This window comes from Nomia melanderi, chromosome 8 (assembly GCF_051020985.1).
Source record: "Nomia melanderi isolate GNS246 chromosome 8, iyNomMela1, whole genome shotgun sequence".
Classification (NCBI taxonomy): domain Eukaryota; kingdom Metazoa; phylum Arthropoda; class Insecta; order Hymenoptera; family Halictidae; genus Nomia; species Nomia melanderi.
In genome coordinates, this window is record NC_135006.1 from 1,421,782 (window position 1) to 1,447,844 (window position 26,063).

General features: G+C 43.6%; 1 protein-coding gene across 6 annotated transcripts in view; it reads right to left on the reverse strand.

Moving 5' to 3' along the window:
* Obsc (Obscurin) overlaps window positions 1–26,063 on the reverse strand; it is a 41,329-nt gene that overhangs the window by 787 nt on the left and 14,479 nt on the right. For 3 of the 6 annotated variants that reach the window (XM_031975920.2, XM_031975918.2, XM_031975917.2), the window contains 30 exons: window positions 25,950–26,045; window positions 22,367–22,459; window positions 19,464–19,628; window positions 19,244–19,381; window positions 18,267–18,753; window positions 17,597–17,806; window positions 17,275–17,313; window positions 16,182–16,427; window positions 15,980–16,121; window positions 15,290–15,681; window positions 14,225–15,129; window positions 13,408–13,987; window positions 12,111–12,251; window positions 11,197–11,301; window positions 9,604–10,521; window positions 8,182–8,584; window positions 7,651–7,834; window positions 7,281–7,581; window positions 6,562–7,140; window positions 6,064–6,488; window positions 5,219–5,982; window positions 4,820–5,118; window positions 3,804–4,723; window positions 3,176–3,618; window positions 2,909–3,047; window positions 2,327–2,799; window positions 2,022–2,246; window positions 1,801–1,942; window positions 1,217–1,720; window positions 10–1,157 (listed from right to left, as the gene is read on the reverse strand). In XM_031975920.2, coding sequence (XP_031831780.2) covers window positions 10–1,157; window positions 1,217–1,720; window positions 1,801–1,942; window positions 2,022–2,246; window positions 2,327–2,799; window positions 2,909–3,047; window positions 3,176–3,618; window positions 3,804–4,723; window positions 4,820–5,118; window positions 5,219–5,982; window positions 6,064–6,488; window positions 6,562–7,140; window positions 7,281–7,581; window positions 7,651–7,834; window positions 8,182–8,584; window positions 9,604–10,521; window positions 11,197–11,301; window positions 12,111–12,251; window positions 13,408–13,987; window positions 14,225–15,129; window positions 15,290–15,681; window positions 15,980–16,121; window positions 16,182–16,427; window positions 17,275–17,313; window positions 17,597–17,806; window positions 18,267–18,753; window positions 19,244–19,381; window positions 19,464–19,628; window positions 22,367–22,459; window positions 25,950–26,045 — 11,606 coding nt within the window. The remainder of the gene's footprint in view (window positions 1–9; window positions 1,158–1,216; window positions 1,721–1,800; window positions 1,943–2,021; window positions 2,247–2,326; window positions 2,800–2,908; window positions 3,048–3,175; window positions 3,619–3,803; window positions 4,724–4,819; window positions 5,119–5,218; window positions 5,983–6,063; window positions 6,489–6,561; window positions 7,141–7,280; window positions 7,582–7,650; window positions 7,835–8,181; window positions 8,585–9,603; window positions 10,522–11,196; window positions 11,302–12,110; window positions 12,252–13,407; window positions 13,988–14,224; window positions 15,130–15,289; window positions 15,682–15,979; window positions 16,122–16,181; window positions 16,428–17,274; window positions 17,314–17,596; window positions 17,807–18,266; window positions 18,754–19,243; window positions 19,382–19,463; window positions 19,629–22,366; window positions 22,460–25,949; window positions 26,046–26,063) is intronic. The other 3 variants (XM_031975919.2, XM_031975921.2, XM_031975922.2) reach the window with 3 other exon arrangements.

Sequence of the window (26,063 nt, forward strand, 5' to 3'; positions counted from 1 at the left end):
TCAACATACTTAGGTGCCCGTTTAAAGACCAACATAAAGAACCTTGTGGCCTCTTGACTTAATTCCTTGTACAGATTTTCGAATCTGTACCTGACAAATAGGATGTTCTGCCTGGTCTCATCAGGATCCTTACCGCGGAACGGTGAGGTGCCAGATAGAAGAACGTACATTAGGACACCAACCATCCAGATGTCTGTTTGAGGATGAGCTGGCTCCTCGTTATAGACCTCAGGTGCTCTGTACTCGGGATGACCGAGTTTAGGCACAGGAGTGCCTAATTTGCTTACAAACCGAGCTGAGCCCATGTCGACCAGCTTTATCTGGAGTGATCTAACAGTAGACATCACCACGTTATCAGGCTGAATATCTAGGTGGCTATATCCTCGCCAGTGGAGATACTGCAGACCATCAAGAATCTGCGATATAACTGTCGCCACGCAGTTTTCTGTGTACTCGTGTCTACTTGAGAAATATGTGAGTACATCTGCACCTTGCAGCTTCTCTAGAATAAATATCGCAACTGGGGAGCCTGGCGACTTGTATGCTGCTTCCAACATGGCTATCCTTTCGTGTCTCAGAGAGCGAAGAGCTTCGAACTCTCTGTTTACTTGCTTCTCAGTGTCTGCGTTCAGCTCCAAGATCTTGGCTACTATGACACGGTCCGTGGCCTTATCAACCCCTTTCACCACAGCGGAGAATTGGCCTCTAGCTATCTCGGAAATGAAGCTATACTTGTTCTGTAGATTGGTCTCGGTCGACCATTCAATAGGATGATCTTCGATGGAATAGTCCATGTGCGGTTTGTCTTCTTCCAGTACTATTTCTTGTCCAGATTCTGTTATCTCTTGAAGATGCCTCATGGCCCGTGTTATTTGCACTTTCGGACATCCTGTTGGCCTGGTTTTAATCAGTTTCGAAGGGATTCCTTTCTCGCTCCAGCCGATACGGTTTCGAGCTGCTAAGCGGAAGTTATAACTGGTGTCTGGCTTCAGGTTTCTCACCAGGAAGAATTCGTGGTCGATGTTCGAAGCGAGGTCTATCCATTCAATACCATCACCTTCTCTGATTTGGAGATTATAGCAGAGAACAGGTGAATTGCCGTCATACTTAGGTTGCTTCCATCGAAGAAGGATCTCCATGTCTGAGACATCAGAAACCTGCAAAAATGGTTATTAGAAACCGAAGGCTTCACGGTTCATAAAATCTTTATCATTACCTCAGGAGAGTCAGGACCAGATGGAACAACTGCCTCCACCAGTCTGCACCTAACAACGCTCTGTCCCACCGTGTTTCTAGCCACAACTTTATAGCTACCCACGTCGTGTTCTTTCGTTTGACTGAAACTAAGTATAGACCTGCCGTCTTTGTCTTCAGTAATCTTTATCCTGCTCGTCTCTTGGATCATTATATCGTTCTTGAACCACTGAATCAACGGCTTAGGACTTCCTACCGCTAGGCACATCAACTGAGCAGGCTTTCCTTCTTCGATAGGTCTGATTTGTGGTTTCTCACGGAAGAATGGTAACTGCCCTTCCTTCTTGGATTCCAACATCGCCTCAGCTTCGGCATAGCTGTCCAATCTTGTTCCTAACTCGTGTTTCAAGCGTCTCAGCGTAAAGTTATCGGCTGCTCCGTATCTGCTGATCCTTGCTCGCCTCTCGTCATCAATCTCTTCGTCCATAACATCAGTGAAGCGACGACGTTCGCGTATAATGGGTGCCTACATTTAAGGAAAATCGAATTAGAATCTAGCGAACTGGAGATGTAGTATTCTATTTGAATTTTAGAACTATTCATTACCCTCCAATCGAAATTCTCTTCAGCAATGGTACGTGAAAATCCTGGACTGCGATTACAGGCAACCTTCATGTACTCGCGCAAACGTACAGGGAAATCGGTGTCCCGAAGTTGAAGGAGGTACGTATCTGGTCCATTCTGGTAGCTGTGAAATCAAGCAATCATATATTATTCACAATTTAAGGATTAAATGTTTTACTTTTGTTCTTCAAACTACTACTCACTGGCTTTCGCTTTTGATCATTCCAATCTCAGTGTCAAGTGGCTCCCTGGTAGCCATTTGGTTGTCCCAAGGTTTGACTGTAGGTTTCTTCGATATTCTATCATCACTGGGTTCAGGAGTGTACTTGTGACCAGGTGGATAGACCATTCTGGACGGATGATCGAAAGCAGTTTCCAGCTTGCGTCTGCGGAACCAGGTGCGGCAAGATGCGTTGTTGTACCAATCACTGAAATAAGTGAACATATTTAGAATAAATAAGTATCAATCTGACAAATACAACGTTCATGCGTGCTGTGAATCATATACCGATATAATTTATAATAGTTCTTCAAGTTCTCAGATGGTATCTTGTACAAATCCATAGGAGATCTATCCGCGTAACCGGTTATCCAAGAATGAGCAAGGGCAGCCTTGACGTCCATTCTCCTATCGCTATTATACATTAACAATGAACGGATGAAATCCTTAGCGTCTTCAGAAATGTTCTGCCACCGGTCATCGAATTCCCATTTTCCTTCTCTGATCTTCAGTAGAGTCTCTTTATCGTTGAAACCTCTGAACGGCGAGATTCCGGAGAGAAGGATGTACGTGATGATACCAACAGACCACATGTCCGCGCTATACGAGACTCCTTCGTTGTTCGTTACTTCCGGTGCCACGTACTCTGGCATTCCGTACGCCAGGGTCATCAACTTTGTGTGAGTAATTCTTCTGGCTAGACCAAAGTCGCCGATCTTCAAGTCATCGCCTCCAGTGTGCGAAATCAGCAGGTCTCCAAGCTGCAGCAAGATCACCGAAATAAAGATTCGAAGATTCGATTCGTAATAATTTATAATTAATCAATTAATTGTGAATGGAAACAAGCGAATGGAAGGGAAGTCAACCAACCGTTAAGCCAAGATGAGCCAAGTGACTGTCATGCATGTACTCCAGTCCCCAGAGCAATTGTCTAATGTAGCCAGCGATCTCCGACTCAGTATAGTATGCCTGCTTGGTCAGAGTGTCCACGAGTTCACCACCAGCAGCTCTAAAGTGTGGTTAAGAAACATTTCATAGCAGGATTCATATTCCGTGTTCGTGATTTCAATAAACCCTAAATATCAACATTAAAAGGAAATGAACAAAACGACAAGAAATATTTCTGCCAAAGGATACAGTTCTATGATCAATGTGACATTTTGGTCAGTCTCGTAAGCATCATGCAGTCGCAGCAGTTTCCTGTGATTCAAACTATTCATGATCTCCATTTCGTTGTACATGTACGGCTTGAGCTCTCCTCTGCCGTGCATAACCTTGGCTGCATAGTTTCTTCCGGTGCATCTCTCCACGGCGTGATAAGTGACACCTTGAGTACCGCGGCCCAGCTCATCACCAAGATCGTAGTAATCATCATACGGTCTGTCGTGACGCGTTTTGATATCGCTCTTCCTCTTGTATGTCCTGAATCCGTACTCGTGCTCGTTCTCTTCAACGTGTATCATCACGGAACACGAAATCGACCCTGCCACGTTCCCTGCGCTGATCGAGTAAAGACCTTCGTCCTTCACTATAGTATCGCTGATGACCATGACGGTAGTGTCAGGTTCCGTGAATTCGATCTACGAAAACACATATCAGAAAGGATTTCTATAATTGCTAACATTCAAGATATATTATTCGTCTCATCTAGAATATTTAACAAAAAGTATTGTCTATGTCTTTAACGATGATAATGAATATTCTCAGTTAGGTCAAACCATTTTTTAAATCTTGTCTTTCTAGAGCTAATATCAAAGCAACTAACCCTGATTCTCGAAGAAGAAGTAAGAGGCTTCCAATCCTTGTACCACTTGATCTCAGGATAAGGTACACCAGTGACCCTAGCCGTTAACTGCCCAGTTCTTCGTACCATCACGATCACCTCTTCCGGTCTCTGGATGAAGGTCGGGTACTCCGCAATCTGTAGGAAAACCCTTTGCCTGGCTTCACCGTGTTCGTTAGTAGCGACGGCCTCGTATATGCCTTCATCTCTTTCCAGCATTCTGTTGATGAACAGAGTGGCCTGTCCGTTCCTGGTGTAGCTCTGATCGTACCTGCCACCAGACTCTATCAGCTGGTCGTTGAAGTAGTAGCTCATCTTCGGCTTCGGGTAGCCGTAGACGAACCAGAACAGGCTGCAGTTGTGATTCTTCACGCCATACTGGGTGTCGTGTTCCTGGCGAAGGAACCTGGGCGCTTGAGCATAGTTATCGTGCGGCGGTCTTTCAATGTCGAAGTCCTTGGGGAAGTAGGGACTGGTCTCCGGGCGGAAGTCGATGCCCGGCGGCAAGTAAGGGAAGAATTTCGGTGGGTCAGGTTCCAATTTCGCGCGGAACGTTTGCGCGAACGGTGATGGTTCGCTCAGACCGTATTTGTTCTCCACGCGGATTCGGAACTTGTAGTCCCTGAACGGTTCCAAGTTGCGGATGTCGCAGACACAGCTGCGGATTCCCGAGCGAGCGGTGAACCAATCGCCATCCGGTAATTCGCACATCTCTACTTGATACGTGACGGGGATTCTGGGGCCTATCGGGATGGACGGTTTCCAGGACAACGTCAAATGACGATCCATCATCCTGCTGATGATCGGACGATCGGCCAGGGGCAACGGGACACCGGACTTCCGGTACTTGTCGAATTCTGCGTACTGGTCGGCCAGTGGCTTCTTTGGTCTTGGCTCCAGTGCTGATGAAATTGTAAATGAATGTTAGATTGATAATAGACTTGATAGAATTTCAATAGAATTCTTGTAGGGTTAATGCTATAAGATAAGATTCTTACATTCGTAGATCAATTCCGCGCTACACATGTCCGAGCCGTGAGGATTCACTATCTTCAGGACATATTTTCCTGCGTCCATGTCGTCGACATTAGATATAGTTAGACGCAACAAGCTACCTTCTTGGTCCATCCTGATCCTATCCGTTTGCCATATTCGGTCGCCATTACGATACCACTCGAAATCTGGCTCCGGATTGCCTGTGATACACGCTGTGAACTTGGCTGGCATTCCTCTGTACACCTCGGTGTCGCCGATTCTCTTCAGGAAGGACGGTGGTTCTATCTTCTGCATCTTTCCTCTGAAAAACGAAGAACAGTGTCCATGAAATGGAAACCTTCGGTTTTCAATTGTCCCGTTCTCAGAACTGAAACGCTAATCGAATTTCTCGTAACACGTACATCTTATCGACTACGGCCAAGTTAGCGGTGCACTCCACTTCTCCGCAACGGTTCACCGCCTTGCACTTGTACATTCCGGAGTCAGCGTAGGTGCAATCCTTCACGTACAAGCAGCAAGCGTCGCCGTCTAGTTTCATTTTGTACTTATCGTCGTCGTGCAGTATCGGCTTGTCGTTGAAGTACCAGCTGATGTCCGGCCGTGGGACACCAGAAACACGCGCGGGGAACTTAGCGTCGAATGTTGGCAATTGTTGCAGATCTGTGAACGTCTGCGAGAAGATCGGCGACTGGAAGATCTTTCGGATGTTAGCGGTGGACTTGGTCGAATCCTCGCCGAGCGGATTGGTCACGCGACACTCGTATACACCGGCATCCTGAGGTTCGCACGGATTGATCTCCAATTCGGTCTTCTTTCCATCGCAGGTCACTGTCACGCGGTCGGAAGGCGACACAGGTAAGCCGTCCTTAGTCCAGTTCACATCTGGCAAGGGATTTCCGGTGAAAGAGGCGGATAGGTTTAATGGCTGTCCTTCTTCTACGTACACGTCCCTCATCGGGTTCACGAAAACAGGTTTTTCTTCAGGCAAGTCCGCTTGAGTTTTGCCCATGATGCTGATGACACCCTTACAGGAGGATGTGCCTTCCGTGTTGCCTGCTATCACTTGATACTCTCCTGCATCTTCTGGTGTAGTTTTCTCGATGATCAGTGCTTGACTTCCGTCCGGAAGTGCGACTGTTTTTATACGTTTACCATCGGGTTTAATCTAGAAATGGAAGATTCCAGTAATATTTTCAATAACAAAAAACGTCTACCACGTTTCCTAATGCTATTACACTATAGTTACCTCTTCTCCATTCTTGAACCACTGAAGCTGCGGTGCAGGTTTCCCTAGAACTTTCACCACCATCTTAGCTGGGAAGCCTTCGACTACAGCCAGTGGCTGAAGATTCGTTATAAATTCAGGTCGCTTCTCTTTCTCCTCGACCTCCACTTTAGCGGACCCAGTGATTTCTCCCAAAGAGTTCGATGCTGTTAAGGAGTAAGTTCCAGCGTCTTCGGGGCGAACGTTGTCGATTCTTAAACCGATCAAACCATTCGGCTCGTTCATGAAGTACATCTCCTTCGTTTGTCGTAACGGTAATCCGTCCTTGAACCACTGAACTTGAGGGTTGGGGAAAGCCACTACTTGCGCTTCTAGTTTTAGAGGCTGACCAACTATTGCCTTGGTGTCTTCCAGTGGCTTTGAGAAGGATGGTTTCCTTCTCTGAGCTGTAATCACATTCGATCTCGTTAGAATGGATCTGCAGAAGAGTAGCTACAAAGTTAAACAAACGATACTCACGTTTAACAGCCACAGCGCACAAAGAAGCGTGTTCGCCAGTGGAGTTAGAGATCACCAACTTGTAAGCTCCGCAATCTGTCGGACTGATGCAGTCGATGGTAAGCTTGGTGGTGCCGTCCGGAAGAGTCTCGATCTTCACGTGATCATCCGGAACAAGTTTCTCGCCATCTTTGTACCAGGCAACCTCGGGTATAGGACTGCCATCTACCTTTGCTTTCAGTTCTAGAGGTTCACCCTCATCAACATCTAAAGATCTTGGCAAAGTCTGGCAGAATGTAGGTGTGACTAACTCCATGCTCAAGTTGCAGCTGGTCTGAGCACTTCCGATCACGTTGGTTGCCTGACATTTTATAGTTCCTACGTCGCTTTTACTGAAGATCTTGACAGAGTAGACGCTGTCCACAAGGCCATCCACATGAGTGGTTATCGTGTGACGGCTGTCTTCCTTGATCTCCACGTCATTTTGCAGCCACGCGATCTTCGGCTTGGGAATACCAGTGACTCGAACTTTCAGTTCTATGTCATCGCGATCTTTGCAAGTCATGTCGGTGAGCTCCTTGAGGAAAGTTGGTGTTTCAGCTGTAATATTTTACGTTACATTAGTCCGAAGTTACAATTTTTTAAATTATAATATTTAAAAGCTATTTTCTATTTCAACATTTGAATCATAAATTGAAGCGAAGTCACGTTTCTACAGAAAACAAGATGGCGGCGCTTACTATGAGGCTGCAGCTTCGCTTGCGCGCTCGCTTGGCCGAGATAGTTCTTCACGGACAAATTATAAGTTCCTTTGTCCTCTACCTCGACGCTTTTGATTATGAGCCTGAATTTATTGTTTCTCTTATCTTCCTCGAAGTCGAATCGCTCTCCTTTTTCCAACACTTTTCCATCTTTCGTCCACGTGACGTCTGGCTTGGGGTTTCCTTTTACAACAGCCTCCCATGAGAGTGACTCTCCGACAGACGCTACCACGTCTTTGAATTCCTCGATCTCCGGTCGCAATAGAAGATTGAGGAAAGCCTACATAATTTTGAATCGTTAGAAACCGAATACAATGATTATTTTTAGTAAACTTGAATCGTTACTGACGCTAGCTTCAGCCTCGCCGTATTTATTCTTCAGCTTCAAAGTGTACTCTCCGGTGTCATCGTGCGTGCACTTAGGTACGCTCAAGGTAACCGTGGTCTCTGTCAATTTATCCGCAGCTGGTTTATTCTCAGCAGTCCATTTCAGTCGGCTATCGTCAACTGGGATTTCCTCTCCTCTGAAGTACCTACACGAGCAAATTACCTTCAAGTATCCTTTAAACGTTCCACAATTAATTTCTTAGATTATTCGTTCAGCATTGACCTACCTAACGTTTCGTTCTGTATGCGACAATTAGAAACAGTACACAGCTTTAGTATAAAAAGATAATATAAAATAGCGTACAAGTTACATAGAGTGCTTTAGGAAGTATTTAATAATCTCTAAGATTAATCTGTCACACTGTGATCATTATTCGCAGTGAAGCTTTTGGAAAATCAATAGCACGGTTTCGAAAAAACGAAACTGTGATTTTCTCAATTTATCTTAAACGTTCGTATTTCGATCAATTAATATTTCATCAATTCCACTCACCAAGTCATCTCAGGAACAGGATCAGCGGTGAACGTGGCTTTGAACTGGCCAGAATCATCTTTGGCTACATCCACATCGTTCAGTGGTTCGGTGAACTTCGGTCTTTTCAGGTCGTCGATGGTGCCGACGGTTAGGTATCCCTCGGCCGTGTCCTCGCCAAGTTTGTTCGTCATCGTGAACGTGTAGACACCTTCGTCCTCGAGGATGGCTTTGCTCAATTCTAAACTGTAATGGTCGCCGACAGCGGTGATCCTGACGCGATCTCCACTTCGCAAAGGCTTCCCATCTTTAAACCATTTCGCGTCCGGCCTCGGCAGACCTGTCGCTGTGATCTCGAAGAGGACCTTCTGAGTCTCGTAGATCGTTAGATCGGAGAGACTCGCGTGGGTGATGTGAGGAGGAGCTAAGTGAAGAAGGAGAATGTGAATACAGTTTCGCGAGGAAACGACTCGGCGGATCTCGCCTCTAAACATTTCTGTTTGCCGTGCAGCTAATGCATACCGCTCGCGACGTGCTGCCTTTGTTATTTACTAGATACTTTGTTAAGACAGTTTTCGAACGCCAGACAGTTTTGCTAATTTCTGAACCAAGTATACCAATAAGCGATCTGCGTTAGTTTCTCTGTCAATTGAAAATCAAACAAGTATTTAAGTTTGAAATATTGTAAGCTTGAACGGGATTGTACTTTTTAGATACAACATGGCGGTATAACATGGCGATACAACATGCTAATGTCGAAATACGATAAGTATATTTATTAATATTTTAATGATAACGTTGGTTACTGATTCTATCATACGTTAATATTAATTTAGTATGCGTTGATTACTCATTGGTACGCTTGATACGCGATTATCGGCGAGCTAATCTGCCATGTGGCAAGAAGCAACCAAAATGGCGGCCCACGTGCGCGCCATTTTGGAATGTCAGATGCGCGAGTTGTAATTTCAAGTGTTCTCAACGCATGGAAGATTAATTTTATATTGTTCAGTGACTCTGATATCGGCTTACCTCGCATTACCAATTGTCGAGACCATTATAACAGTTCTTGACTGACCTTTCGTGCAAACAGTGAGTATCGGTCGTGTTCGGAAACGCTGACAAAATTATAATCCCACCCCAAAACATCTTCTCCTAGCACTTATTTCAAAACATTTCCTTTCTCTCGACGAACAAATATCATTAACTACCGACTTAACTTTGTCAAACGCTTCCGACCGCAAGTGTTAACGTATACAGGTGGCAAGCACGAATGGTTCCGTTAATATAGAATAATAAACGAGTTAGAACACAAAGAGAAGGTAACGTTCCATAGAAACGAGAAGCGAATGATCGACAAGAAGCGAACAACGGCGAAGAATAGCAGTCAGATCCCCCTCGATACGAACGATCCATTCCAGCAGCTGATCGATCCGGTCCTACCTGAGTCTCTGCTAGATTCCTTCTCAAGAATATCGTCGAGGACGCTGCGTTGCCGTTTAACGCGGTCTAGAAGCGCCTCGAGCTCCTCGTCGACCTCTTCGTCAGCGCTCTGTGCAGCCTTCAACGAGTTCTGCCTCGACAACGACTTCTCTACCACCTTAATCGACTCTCTGGAATCCATCCTCTCGATCTTTGAGCTCTGCCTCGACAGACCGTTCTGAACACACGCCTTTCCTTCCTCCAGATTCTTCTCGACAGCTTTTTCAGCGATCGAATTCGTTCGTTCCAGTTTCAAACTCTGTTTACGCAGTTTGCCCTCCTCGATTGTTGGAGTCTGCGGTTGCTCCAGCACGGTTTCGATGATTTTTTCCGACGAGGGTCTTCTCTCCAATTTCGAGGTCTTCTTGGAGAGGCCGTCTTCCAGCGTACCATTCCTAGGCTCTTTCGAGATCTCCTGCGTCGACTTTTCGGACGGTGCCTCGTCTATCGATCGTTCTTCTATGATCGTTTCCGTGTACAAGCTGCCTCTAAACGGTTTTATCTCGTCCAGGAGCCTCTCTTCAAGCCCGTTTCCATTGAACTCCTCGTAGGAACCATTAGTCAGCTTCTGGTCTTCTGAAAGCTCAGCGCACTGCATGTCGTCGGTGCTGACGTCCCTCGAGATCGCTTTCAGCGTCGACTCGTCGTCGGACACGGAAACTATGGACACGCCGCGGTTCACCTGAAGATGACGATTCTCCTCGCTGGCCTCCGAAAACTCTTCTATCAGGGGACCGCCGTTCTGTTTTTGAGTAGTCTCCTCCTGCACCGTGTAATTGTACGAGGCGATCTCCTCGACCCGAGGGCTCTCAGAGTACAACTCCTGGCACTCGACCTTTGTCGCGGTCATCTTGCTGATCGTGTGGCTCTCGTCGGGACCTGCGAACGGTCTGGCTCGTCACCGATACCTTTGACTAACGATACTAAAGAGGAGACCCTTTCTTTTTTTTATCTCGCCGCGAGCCACCGGATGCAGCCGAAAACCCGCAGCTTCGGGTTTGGGAAGTTTTAGTCGATGCTGTTGCCACCCACCTAACCGCTTTTACTCCGTCTGAGGCTCGTGAAAGCTTTGTTTGGTGTGGCGTTATTTTGCTCTCGCTGCGACGGAGCTTGCGGCTGAATTAACGAGTGAGGAATGAAAAGTTGCATTTACAGACTATGGTTGTTGATTTTTGTGTGCTTCATTGAATTAAATGTCGTTTGTTATTTAAACAAATTAAGAATTTAGTTTGAATTCCAAGTTTCTCTGACTCTCAGTTTTCAATTTTCCAAAGGTTTTGTTTGCTGCTTTTTATATTTTTTTTACTCGATAGTGTTTTAATTCGATGCTGTTTCAAAATAGCGAAATTGACGGAGATAGTGAACCAATGGCAAATATTAAACTCGAATGAAAAATTAGATTACTTAAAGCGCATTTGATATTAGATTTCTAAATATATTTTACCACTGTTTTCTAGTGCTTCCCTTATAGATGAATGTATCTCGCACTCTGAATTGTTTCAGCCGCAAAAGCCGCCATTGCGAAGATGGTTACGCGAGCGTGTGTGTCATTACCTGTGAGTATAGCTTCGTGGGTCGTCTTGGAGGCCACGGAGATCGTGATCGTGTCACCCTGGTCACGTATTACTTCCACGCTTGCTGTCTCCAGCGTTACTCGACCTGAGATTTATACCAGACATAGTTTTTTCGACTACGATCTACCGCGTTACACTCAATCAGCCACCTCTCATCAATCCATCGACAAGATATTAATTATTAAACAATGATCTGGCCGCCGACGATGCCGTATTCGAACGTCGTATCGCAACACCAAAAAGAAAAATGAACGTGTGCGTACCAAAATCAAACGTTAACATGAAAATACGAAGCCTGTTTATGCTAGAGTTTTTAATTAAACGCATGTCGCGATATTTCCGCGGTTTCAATGCAAAACGACGTGAGCCGTTTCTATGAGTTTTTCATTTTAAACTCATTAAATTCTTATCGTAAAACAAATAAGTTGCCTTCGGTTGTTTTCTTTACATGAAAGCAGAATATGCGAATGAGGTATAGTAATATTTAATTTTACTATTCATCAAGCTTTCTATTTTCACTTACCTCTAATGTTGTATACGTTAATCATTGCTATAATCGCTATTGTTAGTATCACCGATCTTCTGCATTTTAATTAATACGTGAACTTTATCTCCACATGTAAATACGATTCGCATTGTTTTGCATTACATCCACGGACTCATTGGCGTGAAAAGTATGTCAGCAAGAGCTCGACGAAAAAAAACAAAATATTCCCGAGATGTGTAAAAACTCCTCTTACCAAAATCTTGCGACATCGCGTCGATCATGGGACACAGATCGAAGCCATCGAAGCATATCTAGCTTATTTTAAATCTTTCTATACAGCTCACTCGCTTAACACTCATCTCTTTAGCTTTACTACCGATTCGATTTCCCGCGATCGACAGGATTACCTTCCGGTCCCGATTCCTTGGCGCGTTGCTCGGTCGGCTCGATCTCCTCCTCCACGATTTTCTCTTCCTCCTCGACCGTGATCTTCTCCACGGTTTCCTTCTTCAATTCCGTCTTTTCCTCGACGCTTTCCTCCGTTTTCGCTACGGAATTTCACACACATATTGGAGACACGTGTACCGGTCCCGACAGAATCATTTACACGGTCGTCGTTGTGTCGTCTCGTGTCGGTTACGTGTAAGGTACATAATTGTAGGCAGTTAAGTGACGAGTAGAAAAAACGTGTAGGAAAACGAAAATAAAATAAGTAACTTGGGAGAAACACATGAATCCAACAGAAAAATAGGAAACGTACGGATATCGCACATCGCAAAAAATGCTTCTTGCTGTGAGACACGGAGGAGACAAATATACAGAGAAAGACAGAGAGATAGAGACGTGAGAAAAAGAGAGTGAGAGAGATAGAGAAAGTTTCACGTCAACGTCGGGCATCTGACGCGATCGTATTTTTTTAGTTACTCCCAAATTGGTTTCCGTTGGTCTTGTTAAAAAGAGACTTCGTTGGAAATCTTGTCAACGACTGTGTTTTGTGGTTCTTCGCTCTCGTTCACATAGGTGACGATCAAAATCAGCAAACCGTAGAAAAACGAAACCGTACCTTGGCATTACTTACTGAACGTTGATAAAACACGACGATTTTCGCTGGTGGTTCTCGGAAATTATGAAATTGTACGGGCACTTTACGCGCTCGGCGTGTCGCCCCATCGACACTTTCCACTCTGGAAAATTCGTCCCTCTATTTTTTCAATTTTCATTCTCCGATTCTTAGTATCAGTTATCGTCAGAGCAAAGAATTGCCGAGAGCGGACGACGGCGATGGAGCGGCGCGACGATTGAACCGTGAGCGACGCTGGGAGGTCGGCGATGCCGCTTTACCAGGCGTTGAAGTCACCAGCACGGCGCTGACGTTAATCTTATGTCTGAAGCTTACTCAGAACAGTCTCATTGAAAATTAATATAAATTCGGCTTATAGGTGGACAGTGGATAGATAGAAGAATCCAAAATTTAAAATATGATCCTGAATAAACAAAATTAACAGAAGAATTCATGGATAAATACAAATTTCTATGGACTCTTTTATTTAAAGTCCACATCTAAGATCTATATCTAACTTTCAATCCTATTATAAAAAGCGAGCAAGGATGTAGCTTTTCTGAATTTATAGAGCTCGATGAGACTAGCAAACATCGCCGACCCCAAAGCGTAAAGAAATTTCGAGAAACGAAAGGAATCCTTACTCATGACGATGACTTTGCTCTTGCTGGTCACATAGCCGAGCTCATTTTCGGCCCTAACCTCGTAGACACCTCCGTCGGACCCTTTGACCAAGGTAACCGTGAGATCGTAATTCTCCTGACGCTTGCTGTCCCTCGTGATCTTGATCCTAGCGTCCGCTGAGACCTCCTGCCCGTCTTTGTACCATTTGACTTCAGGTGCGGGCGTGCCGGCCACTGAGAACTCCAGCTTCAAGGTGTCTCCTTCCTTTACCCTTAAGTCGGCGAGTTTCTTGATCAATCTCGGTCGCGTTTTCACTGTCAGCGTCGAGCTGGTCTTGACCTCGCCGAACTCATTCTTCAACTTGCAAGTGAACGTGCCAGTCATCTCGGACTTGACCTCCGTGATCACCAGTTTGCAGAAGTTCTCCTCCTCCGTGCGAATGTACTCCTTCTTCTTTTCAGTGATCTCCACGTCGCCGATGTACCAGTGAACGCTTGGCTTTGGACAACCGTCCATCTCCACTTTGAACTCTACGTTCGTTTCACCCTCGTTCACCGTAATGTCTGACATCTTCGATTTGAACCTCGGCAGACCTCGTACCTGGAATACAATAAGATAGTTAAAAATGATATTGTGCTACTTTTGTGTCATTTGTACTGCTTTATCTCTTTTCGATTTGAGTATTCGTGTTTTCATAAAAATGGAATATATCAATATTTCGTTGGAAAAGCTAGTAATGGCAATGTTTATCTTTCGATTAAATAGAAGTTCTTCTAAAACAGTACAGTTTCATATAGAACAGAATCTGACAGATTTGTGATCATAAATATTCCTTGCCTGGATCTTCGTTTGGTCGGACACACTGCCGTGATCGGACCACACTTCCGCCTTATAGATTGCAGCATCCTCAACTGTGGCGCCAACGATCTTCAAGATGAACTTGTTACCTTCCTTCACCATTTTCACGCGGCTGTCTTGTTCGAGAAGTACTCCGTCCTTGAACCATTTGGTAGAAGGAGGCATTCTGGACTCAACATCGACGGACAATATAAGAGTATCTCCTCCATCCAAAATCTGAGGTTCACCCAATCCCTTGACGATCTTCGGTGGACTGAGCACTCTGACTTTCCAGATCTCCGTGGTTTGATTTACATCGTTGCGAGCGACGATGGAATAGGACCCAGCATCCTCTATCCTAGAGTTCTTCATTATCAGCTTGTACATATCGTTTTGTTCTTTCACGATGCTGATGCGGCTGTCCTCTTTAAGCTCCTGGCCGTCTTTGTACCATTTCACTTCCGGCGCTGGTGTAGCTTCGATCTGCACCGCCATCGTGATAGTGTCGTCCACGGCGACAGTTATATCCGGTTGCTTCTTTATGACTTTCGGTGCGGACTTAACGATCAGCTCGATCTGTGTGGTGTCTTCTCCTAGCTCGTTCTTAGCCAGGATGGTGTAGACACCTGCATCCTTCGCGGTGACGTTCTTGATCACCAAGGACATGGATTCTTCATCCTCCCATAGGTACTTGTACCTGCCCCCAGCGACGATCTCGTGGCCGTCTTTCGTCCATTTGATGTCCGGCTTAGGGTATCCTCTGATCTGAAGCTCCAACATCGCCGAACCACCGGCGCTCACTTCTGAATGTTTCATCTCTGAACCCAATTTCGGCCTCTCCGGTTCTTTGAACAGCTGATTCACTGCACCTTGCACTGTCAGCTCGGCGCTGCAGCTGATGTTACCTATAATATTCGAATTACGTACTCAGGTAATCATCTTGTTTCTCTGTTTAACTATCATGAAAGTTCGCGAGGGTTAACAAAACACTTTCGTAGACTTTTGTGCCAACAAATGGTGGAACAAACGTGTTTACAAGCAAAAGTAATAATTCCATTTCATTACCTGTGCTAGTCTGTGCTACGCAAGTGTAGAGACCAGCATCCTCCGGCCTGACGTGCTGGAATACCAACGCCAATGTGTCTTCGTTGTCCTGGAAGAGGACCTTGAACCGATCTTCAGGATCGAAAGGTTGTCCATCCCTGAGCCAAGTGAACGTAGGCTCCATGCCGGGTTCAAGGAAGTTCTCTGGCAGGAGAAGCACCTTGTCGTCGGTCACCGTCACCACGGCTTCGCACGACGCTTCTCCAAAGCGATTCTTCGCGGTGCACGAGTACTTTCCGGCGTCCTCTTTCTGAACATCCGCTAAAACCAACTCATAGAATCCGTGTTCTGCCTGCTCGGTGACTACTTTCACGCGTGGATGGTTCGCTTCGATCAGAACATCGTCCTTGTAGCTAAGAAGTGAACAATGTATTAACACAATCTATTCATACGATTCTAAAAGTTCATCTTTTGCCTCGTAATGTTAGACTTGCAAGAAAGATTGCAAGACAGCATTTGAGAAATACGAATTGAAATTTGATTGAAACAGAATATTATTTCTCTGTTATAGTTACTCATCTTTCAAAGACTTTAAGTTTGAAGTTTTAAGTTACTTACTACTCTTTTTTTCTAGCAAATTATCAATCTAACTTACTGTACGTAAGACCTAATTATTGTATAAGGCAAATGGCTGAATTATTTTAGGCTTACAATTTCATGTCAGGGTTCGGGTTGCCTTTCACTTTGACCATGAAACGCAGGAAAGTGTTCTGCAGTAGCTCGGTATCCTTGAGGCGTACCAAAAAGATGGGGGCGTTCGCTTCAGCTCTTGCTTGCTTCTCTTCCTGTGTAACTGTAATGGATTTAACGATGAAATACTCGTCACATATATTTTTTTTTATAACAAACTTACGTTTCTGCACCACGAGTTGAGCCGTGCAGGTGGACTGACCCTCACTGTTCATGGCTCGAGCGATATAAATGCCGGAATCCGATTCGAGGACGTTCTGCAGGGTGAGTTTGAAGGTCTTGCCAACAGCGGAGGCTGTCAAACGATCAGCCAACTTATCTTCCAGTGGTTTATTGTCCTTCAACCACTGCACCATAGTCGTCGAGTCAGTGTGCAGCAAGGTGCACTCGAATGACGCCATTTCTCCAGCTGCAGGAACGAGAAACGATTAGACAATGATAAAAGAATCACAGACGTGGCGCTTATTTCCGGTGTGCAAATTTGTTACTTGCTTGGTGATATTTTACTCGTTTCTCTACAAGTTTACATACAAACGTACCCGATGTTTGTAAGAAAACGGGTAGTATCTACTCAGATAAAATGGAACAGCGATCAAAACTGAAGTACGGGATCTTTGATTTTTACGTGAAACATTAAGTAGATCTCGATAAATGTACAACTGCGACCAAAGCATATTTTAGATCTACGATACTATGATGATTTTTAAAAGACTGATGCTTTTCTCGGTGCTTGTTTTATTACAACACTGTTATAAACTTTTTCCGTTCGATCGTTAAGTGCAGTTCGGGGCTGGGGCAAAAACGCGTGGTCTCCTACGAAAAAATGGAGGTAGGATGACGATGATGAATTGTTGATGCGAAAAGAAGACAGTAAAACATTCAGTAGAAAAATAGTGGCTACGTGAAAAAATGTAGAGACAAGGCAGTAAAGCGTGTTCGTGGTGAGTCTGTGAGTGTTCGCAGAAAATTATAGAAATCGTGTAAATATGTATCTGTGTGCGTGCCTGTTTGCGTGTTTGTGTATATAACGTGTTTATATAAATGAACAGAGATTGACAACATCTAGGGTTAGCAGTGAAGCTCAACCAACCGCCTAGTGGAACGTATAGAAGCGTTTTACTCAGCTGGCTAGAAGATAATAAACAGGAGGACAAAGAGATAATTATCAGTGATACAGTACGATAGAAGACTGAGAGAGAAATGTGCATAGTACAGTGGATGATTCAGAATAGTAGGCAAACTGCGTGTCACTTTACCTACGGCTTGTATCAATTCCACGTTATTTTCTGGTATCGCTAGAACAGTAAAAATGTGTCTTATGTCACGTGCTCGGCTCTCCATTCCTATTCTTTATCAACTTTCAATCAACTCTCTTAGAATTAAACGTCGAATATCGAATAATAAATGTTAAGGATGCCTGACAGATATTTTCTGTTATCCTCAGATTCCTTCTATCAATAAACGTAGGTGCTATCGTACAAGTTTTTCGTACAACTTAAACCATTCATTCGTCGCCAACCAGAGAGATTTCTATATACAATTAATCACCGCACATTGAATTTGAATTTCGATACTTACGTTCAACACTCGACCCTTCGATCGTTTTGACGAACACAGGTTTCCCTTTCGCGCCCTCTGTGATCTTCGCCGTGCTCGTTTTCGTCTCTACAGAAGAGACGTTGCCGGCGGCTTGATAACTGCTAGAGCTGCTTTCCATCATCATCGCGCTGCTGGACTCCACGTACGCGGATACGCCATTGCGAGTGCTGCTGGACACTGCGGAATACTCTGTGAAAATTAATGCAACGAGGGAGAATTGTGAATCGGAAGTTTATTATGGAATAATAGTTGTAGATTCAGTTAATATCAGTCAATAGACTAACCAGTAAGTAATAAGTAACCATAATTCAGTTAGTATCCGTTAATAATCAATATGTATTAACCCTCTGCACACGAAAGGTAACTTTCAGTCACCACTTACTTTGATATAACAAAATTATAAAATTTTATATACGAAATTAATCTTTGTATAATACATCAATATATGAAACATCTAAATAAAACAGCTTTGTCTCTTAATTTATGTGTGCTCCCTTATTAGTTACTTTAAAATAATATTACCCTTATTTCATAAAACAATGGTGAATATTTTGAATGAAAATCTTTCTATTGCAAAGGGTTAATATTAACATCATCAGTAATAGTGAATAATAATTGTTACGTAAAAAGTTTGAATTTCATGTTCTACCTTCCACAACTTTGGAAGAGCTGCTGTATCGACTGGACGAGTATCTTCGCGACATGTCTGCAGTTTCTTCTTCAACTTTAGCCTTTTTAGACTCTGGATTTTCCGGATTACCCGGATTGGCCCTCTTCTCCACGACCTTCTCCTCTGGTCCTGGATTTCCTTCTTTCTCCGGTCCTGGATTGTCTTCTTTCTTCGGCCCTGGATTCCCTTCTTTCTTTGGTCCCGGATTCCCTTCGGCCTTCGGATTGCCCGGGTTCGCTTTGATCTCTTCCTTCGGTTCGGGTACTTCGGTCAATTGCAGATCGTCAGCAGCGTGCTCGGCTAACGCTACCACATCGCTCGCGTACTGTCGGATCTCCTTTAGCCAGCAAACCTTCACAGGATCCTTGTGGGCTACCAAAGTGATTGGATAGGTAGAATTCCCTGGACAGTGGAGTTCAAAGGATCGTATGTCCTCTGGGTGATCTTTCACTTCTACTTCCGGTAACTAGAAATCGATCACGTTGAAACAAAAGTGAAATAAATGGTAAATGGTTAAGCAAAGTTTGGATAAAAGAAACTTCAGTGATACTGTTTAACCCTTTGAACTCTGTAGGCTCCAATATTGCAACAATTACAATATTAAATATTTTAATGAATCTAAAAGAAATTACCCTAAAATCATTCGATTCTCCATACATCCAAATTTTGTGCAAAGAAGGAAAATAAAAGCTCGACGAAATGTTATAGCATTTCTCATTTTCGCTAAGAATACTATAAAAATTAGTTGCAGTTGCTGATAGATTACAAAACAACCTGGAGTGCTAAGGGTTAATACAGCAGCTGCTACATCGTTCTGATAAAATGATATTTGGAATTGAAATGTAAAATGCAGTTTCGGGATTAATTCGTGATATAAATATTGAAAATGATAATGCAACGAGTTTGAATATTAGATAAAATAAATTTGTATGTTCATAAGTAAAACGATTACTCACTCGGATAATGTCTTTCAAGACAAACACGGATCTGTCTTCCGATATTCGTCTAACTTTGCAGACGAGTATGCGAGCTTTGAAAAGAAACAGGTATCTCTCCTTGCACTTCCCGTCTTTGTCGATTACCGTGTACCACTCCTGTGAATGCAGGATCATAGAACCGGTACGGTATAGAAATAAATGTTTATTATAATAAAACTCAGAATCTCAATGCACTAACGTGTGTGAGTAATCTGCCAAGTTTGTGGATATTCCCTTTGTATCCTTCGATATTACTAATGAACTTGTTATCCGTTGCCCTGTGGGGGATACCTAGCATCAACTCCAAAGCCTTTTGGAGGTCGTCGCAGTTTTCGCCTAGTCGGGTCGAATACTTCACCAGCTCCTGGATTTAAAGTCTAATTATTAGAAACCTAACGAAACCCAGTAATACTAACAATCTTTATGCTTTCAAATTATCAAGCATTTCGGGCATCTTATTATCTAATATCGTTATGGACTCAACACTTTTCAAAGTTTCAAAAGTTAATGCTCCGTTTTAAAGTTTAAAAAAGATAGTGTTCTCTTAATCTTAGATTTTAAAGATTACAGTCTTCTGTCAGTTCTAGATTTTAAAAATTAAAGTGTTTGTGACTGTAAAAATTAAAGTATAACGATTCCAGAAATTTCAGTGAACTTTTTAAAGAGATTCGGAAAATATCGAGGGTGTACGAATCTGTATTATAAGAGTTGGAGTATATCGATTGAAAATAGATTTCGCGAGGGAGTATCATCAAGAATCGATTTTCATGGATTCTTTTTTTCAGCGACAGAGCAGATAACGTTTTTCCACGGTGAACGAGAAAAGGATAACGCGACGCGAAGACGACCCGCTTTTAGCTCGCTAAATCCGTACGGCACCCACTCGTTCGCACACTACTGAGAAACGCTCTGTCGCGATATTACAACTATACATCGTCGAACTTTGTGACTTTCCTTGATCTATATCCACCCCGCGGATCATGGAACCACTAAGGACAGCATTAATGTGAACGCATTCCGGACAGCTTGACGTCACGCTGCCCTAACAGCGGTGTCGAGTATTCTCGATGCTATATAATAAGAGTTTGTACCCCAATTATTATTCGTTATTGTCGTTACTGTCAACCAGCTCGGTATATATAGAAAGAATTTAAATTCAATTTCGAAAAATATTTCTATAAACCTTCGTACATTAATAATACAATAAAACGAATAAGTGTACACCTATAAATACAGATGATCCGAATTTTTAATTTCTGTAACATATGAGTCGTTCAGAAGCCAATGAAGTTCAGACGATTTTTTTATATTTCTTGATTTTTGTAAACTTTAGTTATTTCTCGGATTTCTGATTATACTCGTTTTTTCTAGGTCAGAAAGCCGTTCTTTATATAGCTTCTGAATATGTTGTATAATAATTTCAGAGGTCAGAACATTAATTTCTTCAATTTTTCGTTTTCTGGACTTAATCGCATTCGCTTCTGAGCGACTCGTATAAAATGAAGGAAACAATGCAACAAAGTGTTGTACAGTACGTAACATCCTCCGACGTAATAGTTAAAGAACATTAGCTGAAACTCGTAATTGGATAACACAGAATTTAAATGGCTACAAAATAACATTTTTCAATGATTCCGCCTCGTCATTTATTTTCGAGCCGCACAGTCTCCTGTCCAGCATCTTATGTTCCTAATTCTTTTTCGGGCAACGGGCCCAGACGCGAGTCAAACCGATCCTCGCGGCGAGCCAGAAATTTGCACGCAACAAAATGAGATTAACGTAATGCGATGGTTATAAATCAACCGTGCCAATGGCGAGCCGAGTTTCGTCGGTACGCGACGCGGTGAATGAAATATTTTCATAATTCCCGGCGAGGTCAACCGAAATCGGTGACCCGAGGGGGCGGACACGACCTCGGCGAGGAAATTAAACTCGCGCGGAACAATTAATCCATCGGCATGCGTTTTCAAGGCGAACCGGGAAGTATTTTAGCGCCGCGCTATTTTCGTCCGACAGATCGAAATTTCGGCACGGATATAGGTCACGTGCGGATTTTGCGGGTCGTCGTGTCTAGCCGCCGTGAGAACGAATCTTGCAAACACTCGTTTATGATTAACAACAATTTTCGTCGATTAAAATCCAATGAAATGCATATCTGTTAAACGTAATATCAATTTTCAAGAAAACTGTGGAACCATGGAATCTTTCGCATGACACGTTGGCTGTCATGGTGGCCATCGATGACCGGAGCTTCCTAATCACTAGAAGAACAATTACAATTTTTCAGACAATTGACGTCGAATGAGAATGTTGAATAGAGTAAACAACTAGAGAATGGTATAACGTAAGAATCACGATATTTTATCTTTGCTGCAAAAGAATAAGCGATACATAAAGCTCTGGAGTTTTTCGTGGTAGTCAACGTGTGAGCCTGAGGGGGAAGCAACGAGTTTAGGAAGTGGAAGTTTTGATTCTGACAGGTTGAATGTCAAACTGATATCGTTAGAAAATAGAGATACTTCTTTGAAGCTTCTTCTGTCAATATGAAAATGTTAAATTAGTTCATTTATAAGTTAATCGTTCATTGTAGTGCGATTATTGTGATATAATATAAAGGAACTTCGTCAAAGATATCATATATTTCTTCTATATCTTCCATTTATTAATTCTAAACTTCTTGAACCGCAAAGTTCAATGAAACAGATTCTATATATAACAGAATTCCTCTCAACCCATCAATCAACCATTAATTCTCGACTTCACGTCCAAACTTGCCACCCACACGTGTCAGACACGTGAATCTATTAAAATTCACGTAAACAACGAATGGTTGCAAGTGCTTCCTCGCGAAGGATATGCACACGAGCTATCCGGGGTACGAAAAAAAAGCGTGAAGCTCGTGTCGACGTGACGAAACCTATCGAATTTCAGCAGAAACTTTATATGACGATTAGTTACGCGGGTGGTTTATGCACAACTGCTGGAATGCTTTCAAAAGATATACTCGGCATGCTGTATTTCTGTCAAAACACCCTTGAAATGTATTTTGAAATGGATTTTTTCGGAACGGGAGCGAGGGAACCGCGGAATCGACAGCGTTACCTTGAGCAGGAGCTGGTAGTCGTTTATGCGTTGTATCGGAAGCTTCAAGTGTTCCGATAGACTTTTGTCGTCACGGAGAGTCTGGCTCAGCTCCTGCAAACAAGAATCTCAGATGAATATCGTTATCCCAGCGTCTCTTTTTCGTCAATTATTCGAACATATCTCCCGGGCTAATTGACAAGCGGCAGGCCCCCATGCCGATCCACGCACGTATCGCGGGCGAGTTCAAAGGAACTGAAATTCGGTTAAACCCTATTATAACTCGGATTCGTACAATTTTCGACGAGCTTCTTGCTACGAACATAATATCATATTTTCAGGGATCAATTTATGGAAAGAGAATTATGAGTGTTGAATTTTTGGAACCTCTGTCGTTGAAGATCGTCGAAAATAATTTCATTTTAAACGTATCGTGGCTATTTTAATCACAAATCCGAAGATTAATCCGTTCGAATTCAGCGTTATCGGTGTCCTAAGAAAGAAGTACGTACGTTTTCGGTTTCGATATCGCGCGCAGATCAGAACTAATTCGCACGTGTCGCCCGTCACTGTAATTCGACACCCGGGCGAAGACGATCGCGTATTTTTGGATGGTATTGGATTTTCCACGCAAACTATTCGCAATCTGTCGAACTGTAAATCTGTCGGGGCCGAGCAGACGTTTTACGACGCTGCGTTCCACGAGAACAACGCGAATAAACGTCCCGCGGCTACTTCAACGAGCGAAGTCTTCATCGGCAAAGGGGTATTCTTCGAAGCTGAGAGTCACTGGATCTAGGAGTTCCCCTCCAAAGATCCGGCACAACTATCACAAACGTCACGGTGTCGTCACACAAATTTCAAATAAAACGTAACCTTTCCACTTCTACCGCAAAATACCGATAACCGTGCAAACTAAAACCATATTGGCCTGATTTAATCCCAAATATCGAAGAAACTGTTGTCACAAAGTGATAGGACTGCACTAAAAAAGTCCGAAATCTCGTCTGATCGATGATAAATCCTTTTCGGAGGAACGAGCTTTCACAGCGATAACGTTGAAGAATGATGATTGGCGAACGTGGAGGGCGGAACCGACAAACCGGAAGGGCGGGCGCACCTTAACGGAGGTCAAGGGGCGTAAACACCGTTCTTCGTGTTTCGGAGTCGTTGGTTTTGGATGAAGATAACCGTGGCTGGTCGCAGACTGGACCAGGTCCCTGCTCTTCCGTCGATTCTCTTCCTCCGCAGTCGGTGGTTACCGAAAATCACCCGCCAGGAGACCAATACGGCCACGGCTATACTTAGACGCCGGACGAACTCGCGGACTGACCACGCACAAAAACAACGCAGCCCGTCTCCGGATCGCGGACAGCTTTTACGAGCACCCGGCTCGCGTCCATTCGATTCTTCCAGATTCTTGGAGACACCGGAAGACACCCGCCGGGAACGCGAGATAAACTTTTTCTATCGAGTATCCGCCGGCTTTAGAAATTGCTCGTATACGTTGTTTTGAAGACTGCCGTGTTCCATCGAATAGATTGAACGACGTTGCGGATTTTTCGAGAAAAAGTTGGTATCGTAACGAACTTTGCGACTAGCATATAGTTTGATCGATAGTTCTTTGTTGGAAGAATTAATTGTGCATTTTTATCCACGTTTTTATGAGAAACTACGGAATTGGTTTAGACTCACTTTTTAAATTAAATAAAAATTCTATAATATTTTATGATAGTGTTTAGTTACATCAAATTTCGGACAGTCGTGTTTGACAAAAATGGAAAAGATTGGACTTTAACTGCGACTCAAGGTAATTACTACAACACTGATTCATTCGATTGTCCTTTTTAATCAACTTTCGAACTTTTGAGTCATCTATTCTAAAAAACTACGACTATAGAGTAAAGGAAAGTGACCAGAGGATATTTTCATGTGCAATTTCCCATTGGGTAACTGTGTGTTATCGAGTTTCCCAATGAGAATAATACGAAAGACAGACGAACCACCTTCTCACTGCCATATCGGCATCCTTAGATCCCCGGGACGCCCTATCCGTGTCGGGCCGATTTTAATGGCCCGGACCGAAATACACGCAAATCGAATCCAAATAAAACACGGAACAAACGGAAATGTGGCTCGTAAACATGGCTAATCTACGAGTTGTCCTGGTGCACTTAATGCTACCGAGCCTGTAACCGGACACGATTCGACCGATCTAATTTTAATGTCGTATCATTAAAACGGTCACCGGAGATCGTGTGAAAATCTCGGCGAACTTGAGTCAAGGCTCCAGAAATAACGACGCCGCGATCACGCGGAAAAAAGCGAACAGGCTGGATATAACAAAACTTTGACGTATAACTTCTCGGCCGCCCACGTAGCACCTGCATTATAATTATAAAAGTGAGCAACGGAAACTGCGCGGAATCTAATCGTCGTAGAACAATGCTCCTCGCGAAGATACGAATTCGAAACGTAAAACTCAAATGTTAACGAACTTCAAACATCCCAGCATCGATATCTACCACGGCTTCGGTCATTTCAAATTTCTGTTAAATCACTTAACACTTGAATCGAATTGAATCCTTAATTCGCCACTCCATCGAGTTTTCAACTTTAACCCTTCATAATTTCCATATTTACAATTCCACTACAGTCCTACAGTTTCAATCTAATAATTTTCTTACTTTGAAAATAAATTCTATAATTTTCAGACAAGTAAAACTATATTAATAAAATATGTAAATATATAAATGTCTCGAAGGAACAGTTAGAACTTCTTAATTAATTTCGTAGCGTGGGGAGTAAGTGAATATTCTCGTCGGTAGTTCAGGACCAGCCCGTACACCGTACTTATGTAGGTACCGATGAACGCCGGTCTCCATCATCGATGCGAGGATTACGCTGTCATCGCGTAATGACAACAGCCGCGACGTCACCGGCCGATAACGTAGCGCTTTCTTTCGTTTCTTTTGCGGGGCACGCGTCTCGCCGCGAGACTCTCGTGCATAAGCAAGAGGAGCGAAAGATGTTCCGCGCGTCAAGAATAAACCGAGCTATTTCGGGGGCTGGACAGACGCCCGCTTAGCCCCCCTCCCTCCTGCTCGTTACGTAATCGCGAAATTTCCTCCGATTCACATAGACAGGACGAAACTGCCGTGGAACATCAGCCATCGATCGTTCCATGATTTTTTTGTATCTCGTTGGACATGAAAAGGAAACAAACGAAACGGAAGGAAAGTTTTCGCATGAATAAAGCATGTTCATAAGCAGAATGTTATGGACGGTCCGTTCGAGATCGTAACCGTCGACTATTTTTAAGGGAGCCGTTAAAGCGCAGAAGACATTGAAGCGGAACGCGCGCGTTTAGATTTATTAGAAACAAATGTGAGCTTCGGTTGGGGAAGACGCAGCGGTGCTATGGCCGGTGGCTGCGTCGGGACGGCGAACTAACAAAATGGTGGACAGAGATCTGTCTTACCAACTTCTCGATGGATGAAGTTTGGATTCCGAAGTTTGAAGTTTCAATTTTGAGATTTTTAGTGATTGGTTCAGGGTATTGTTATGTTTTATTGTCAGGGATTTCGATTTGAGATGGACTAACCTCAAAATATTCTCGCGCAGCGTCGTTCATTTGCAGGAACTCCTGTGCAGCTGGCTCGTCCCTACAGTAGGCCACGTGCTTGTCGAAATCCCTTTCCTGCACGAACAAATAGTT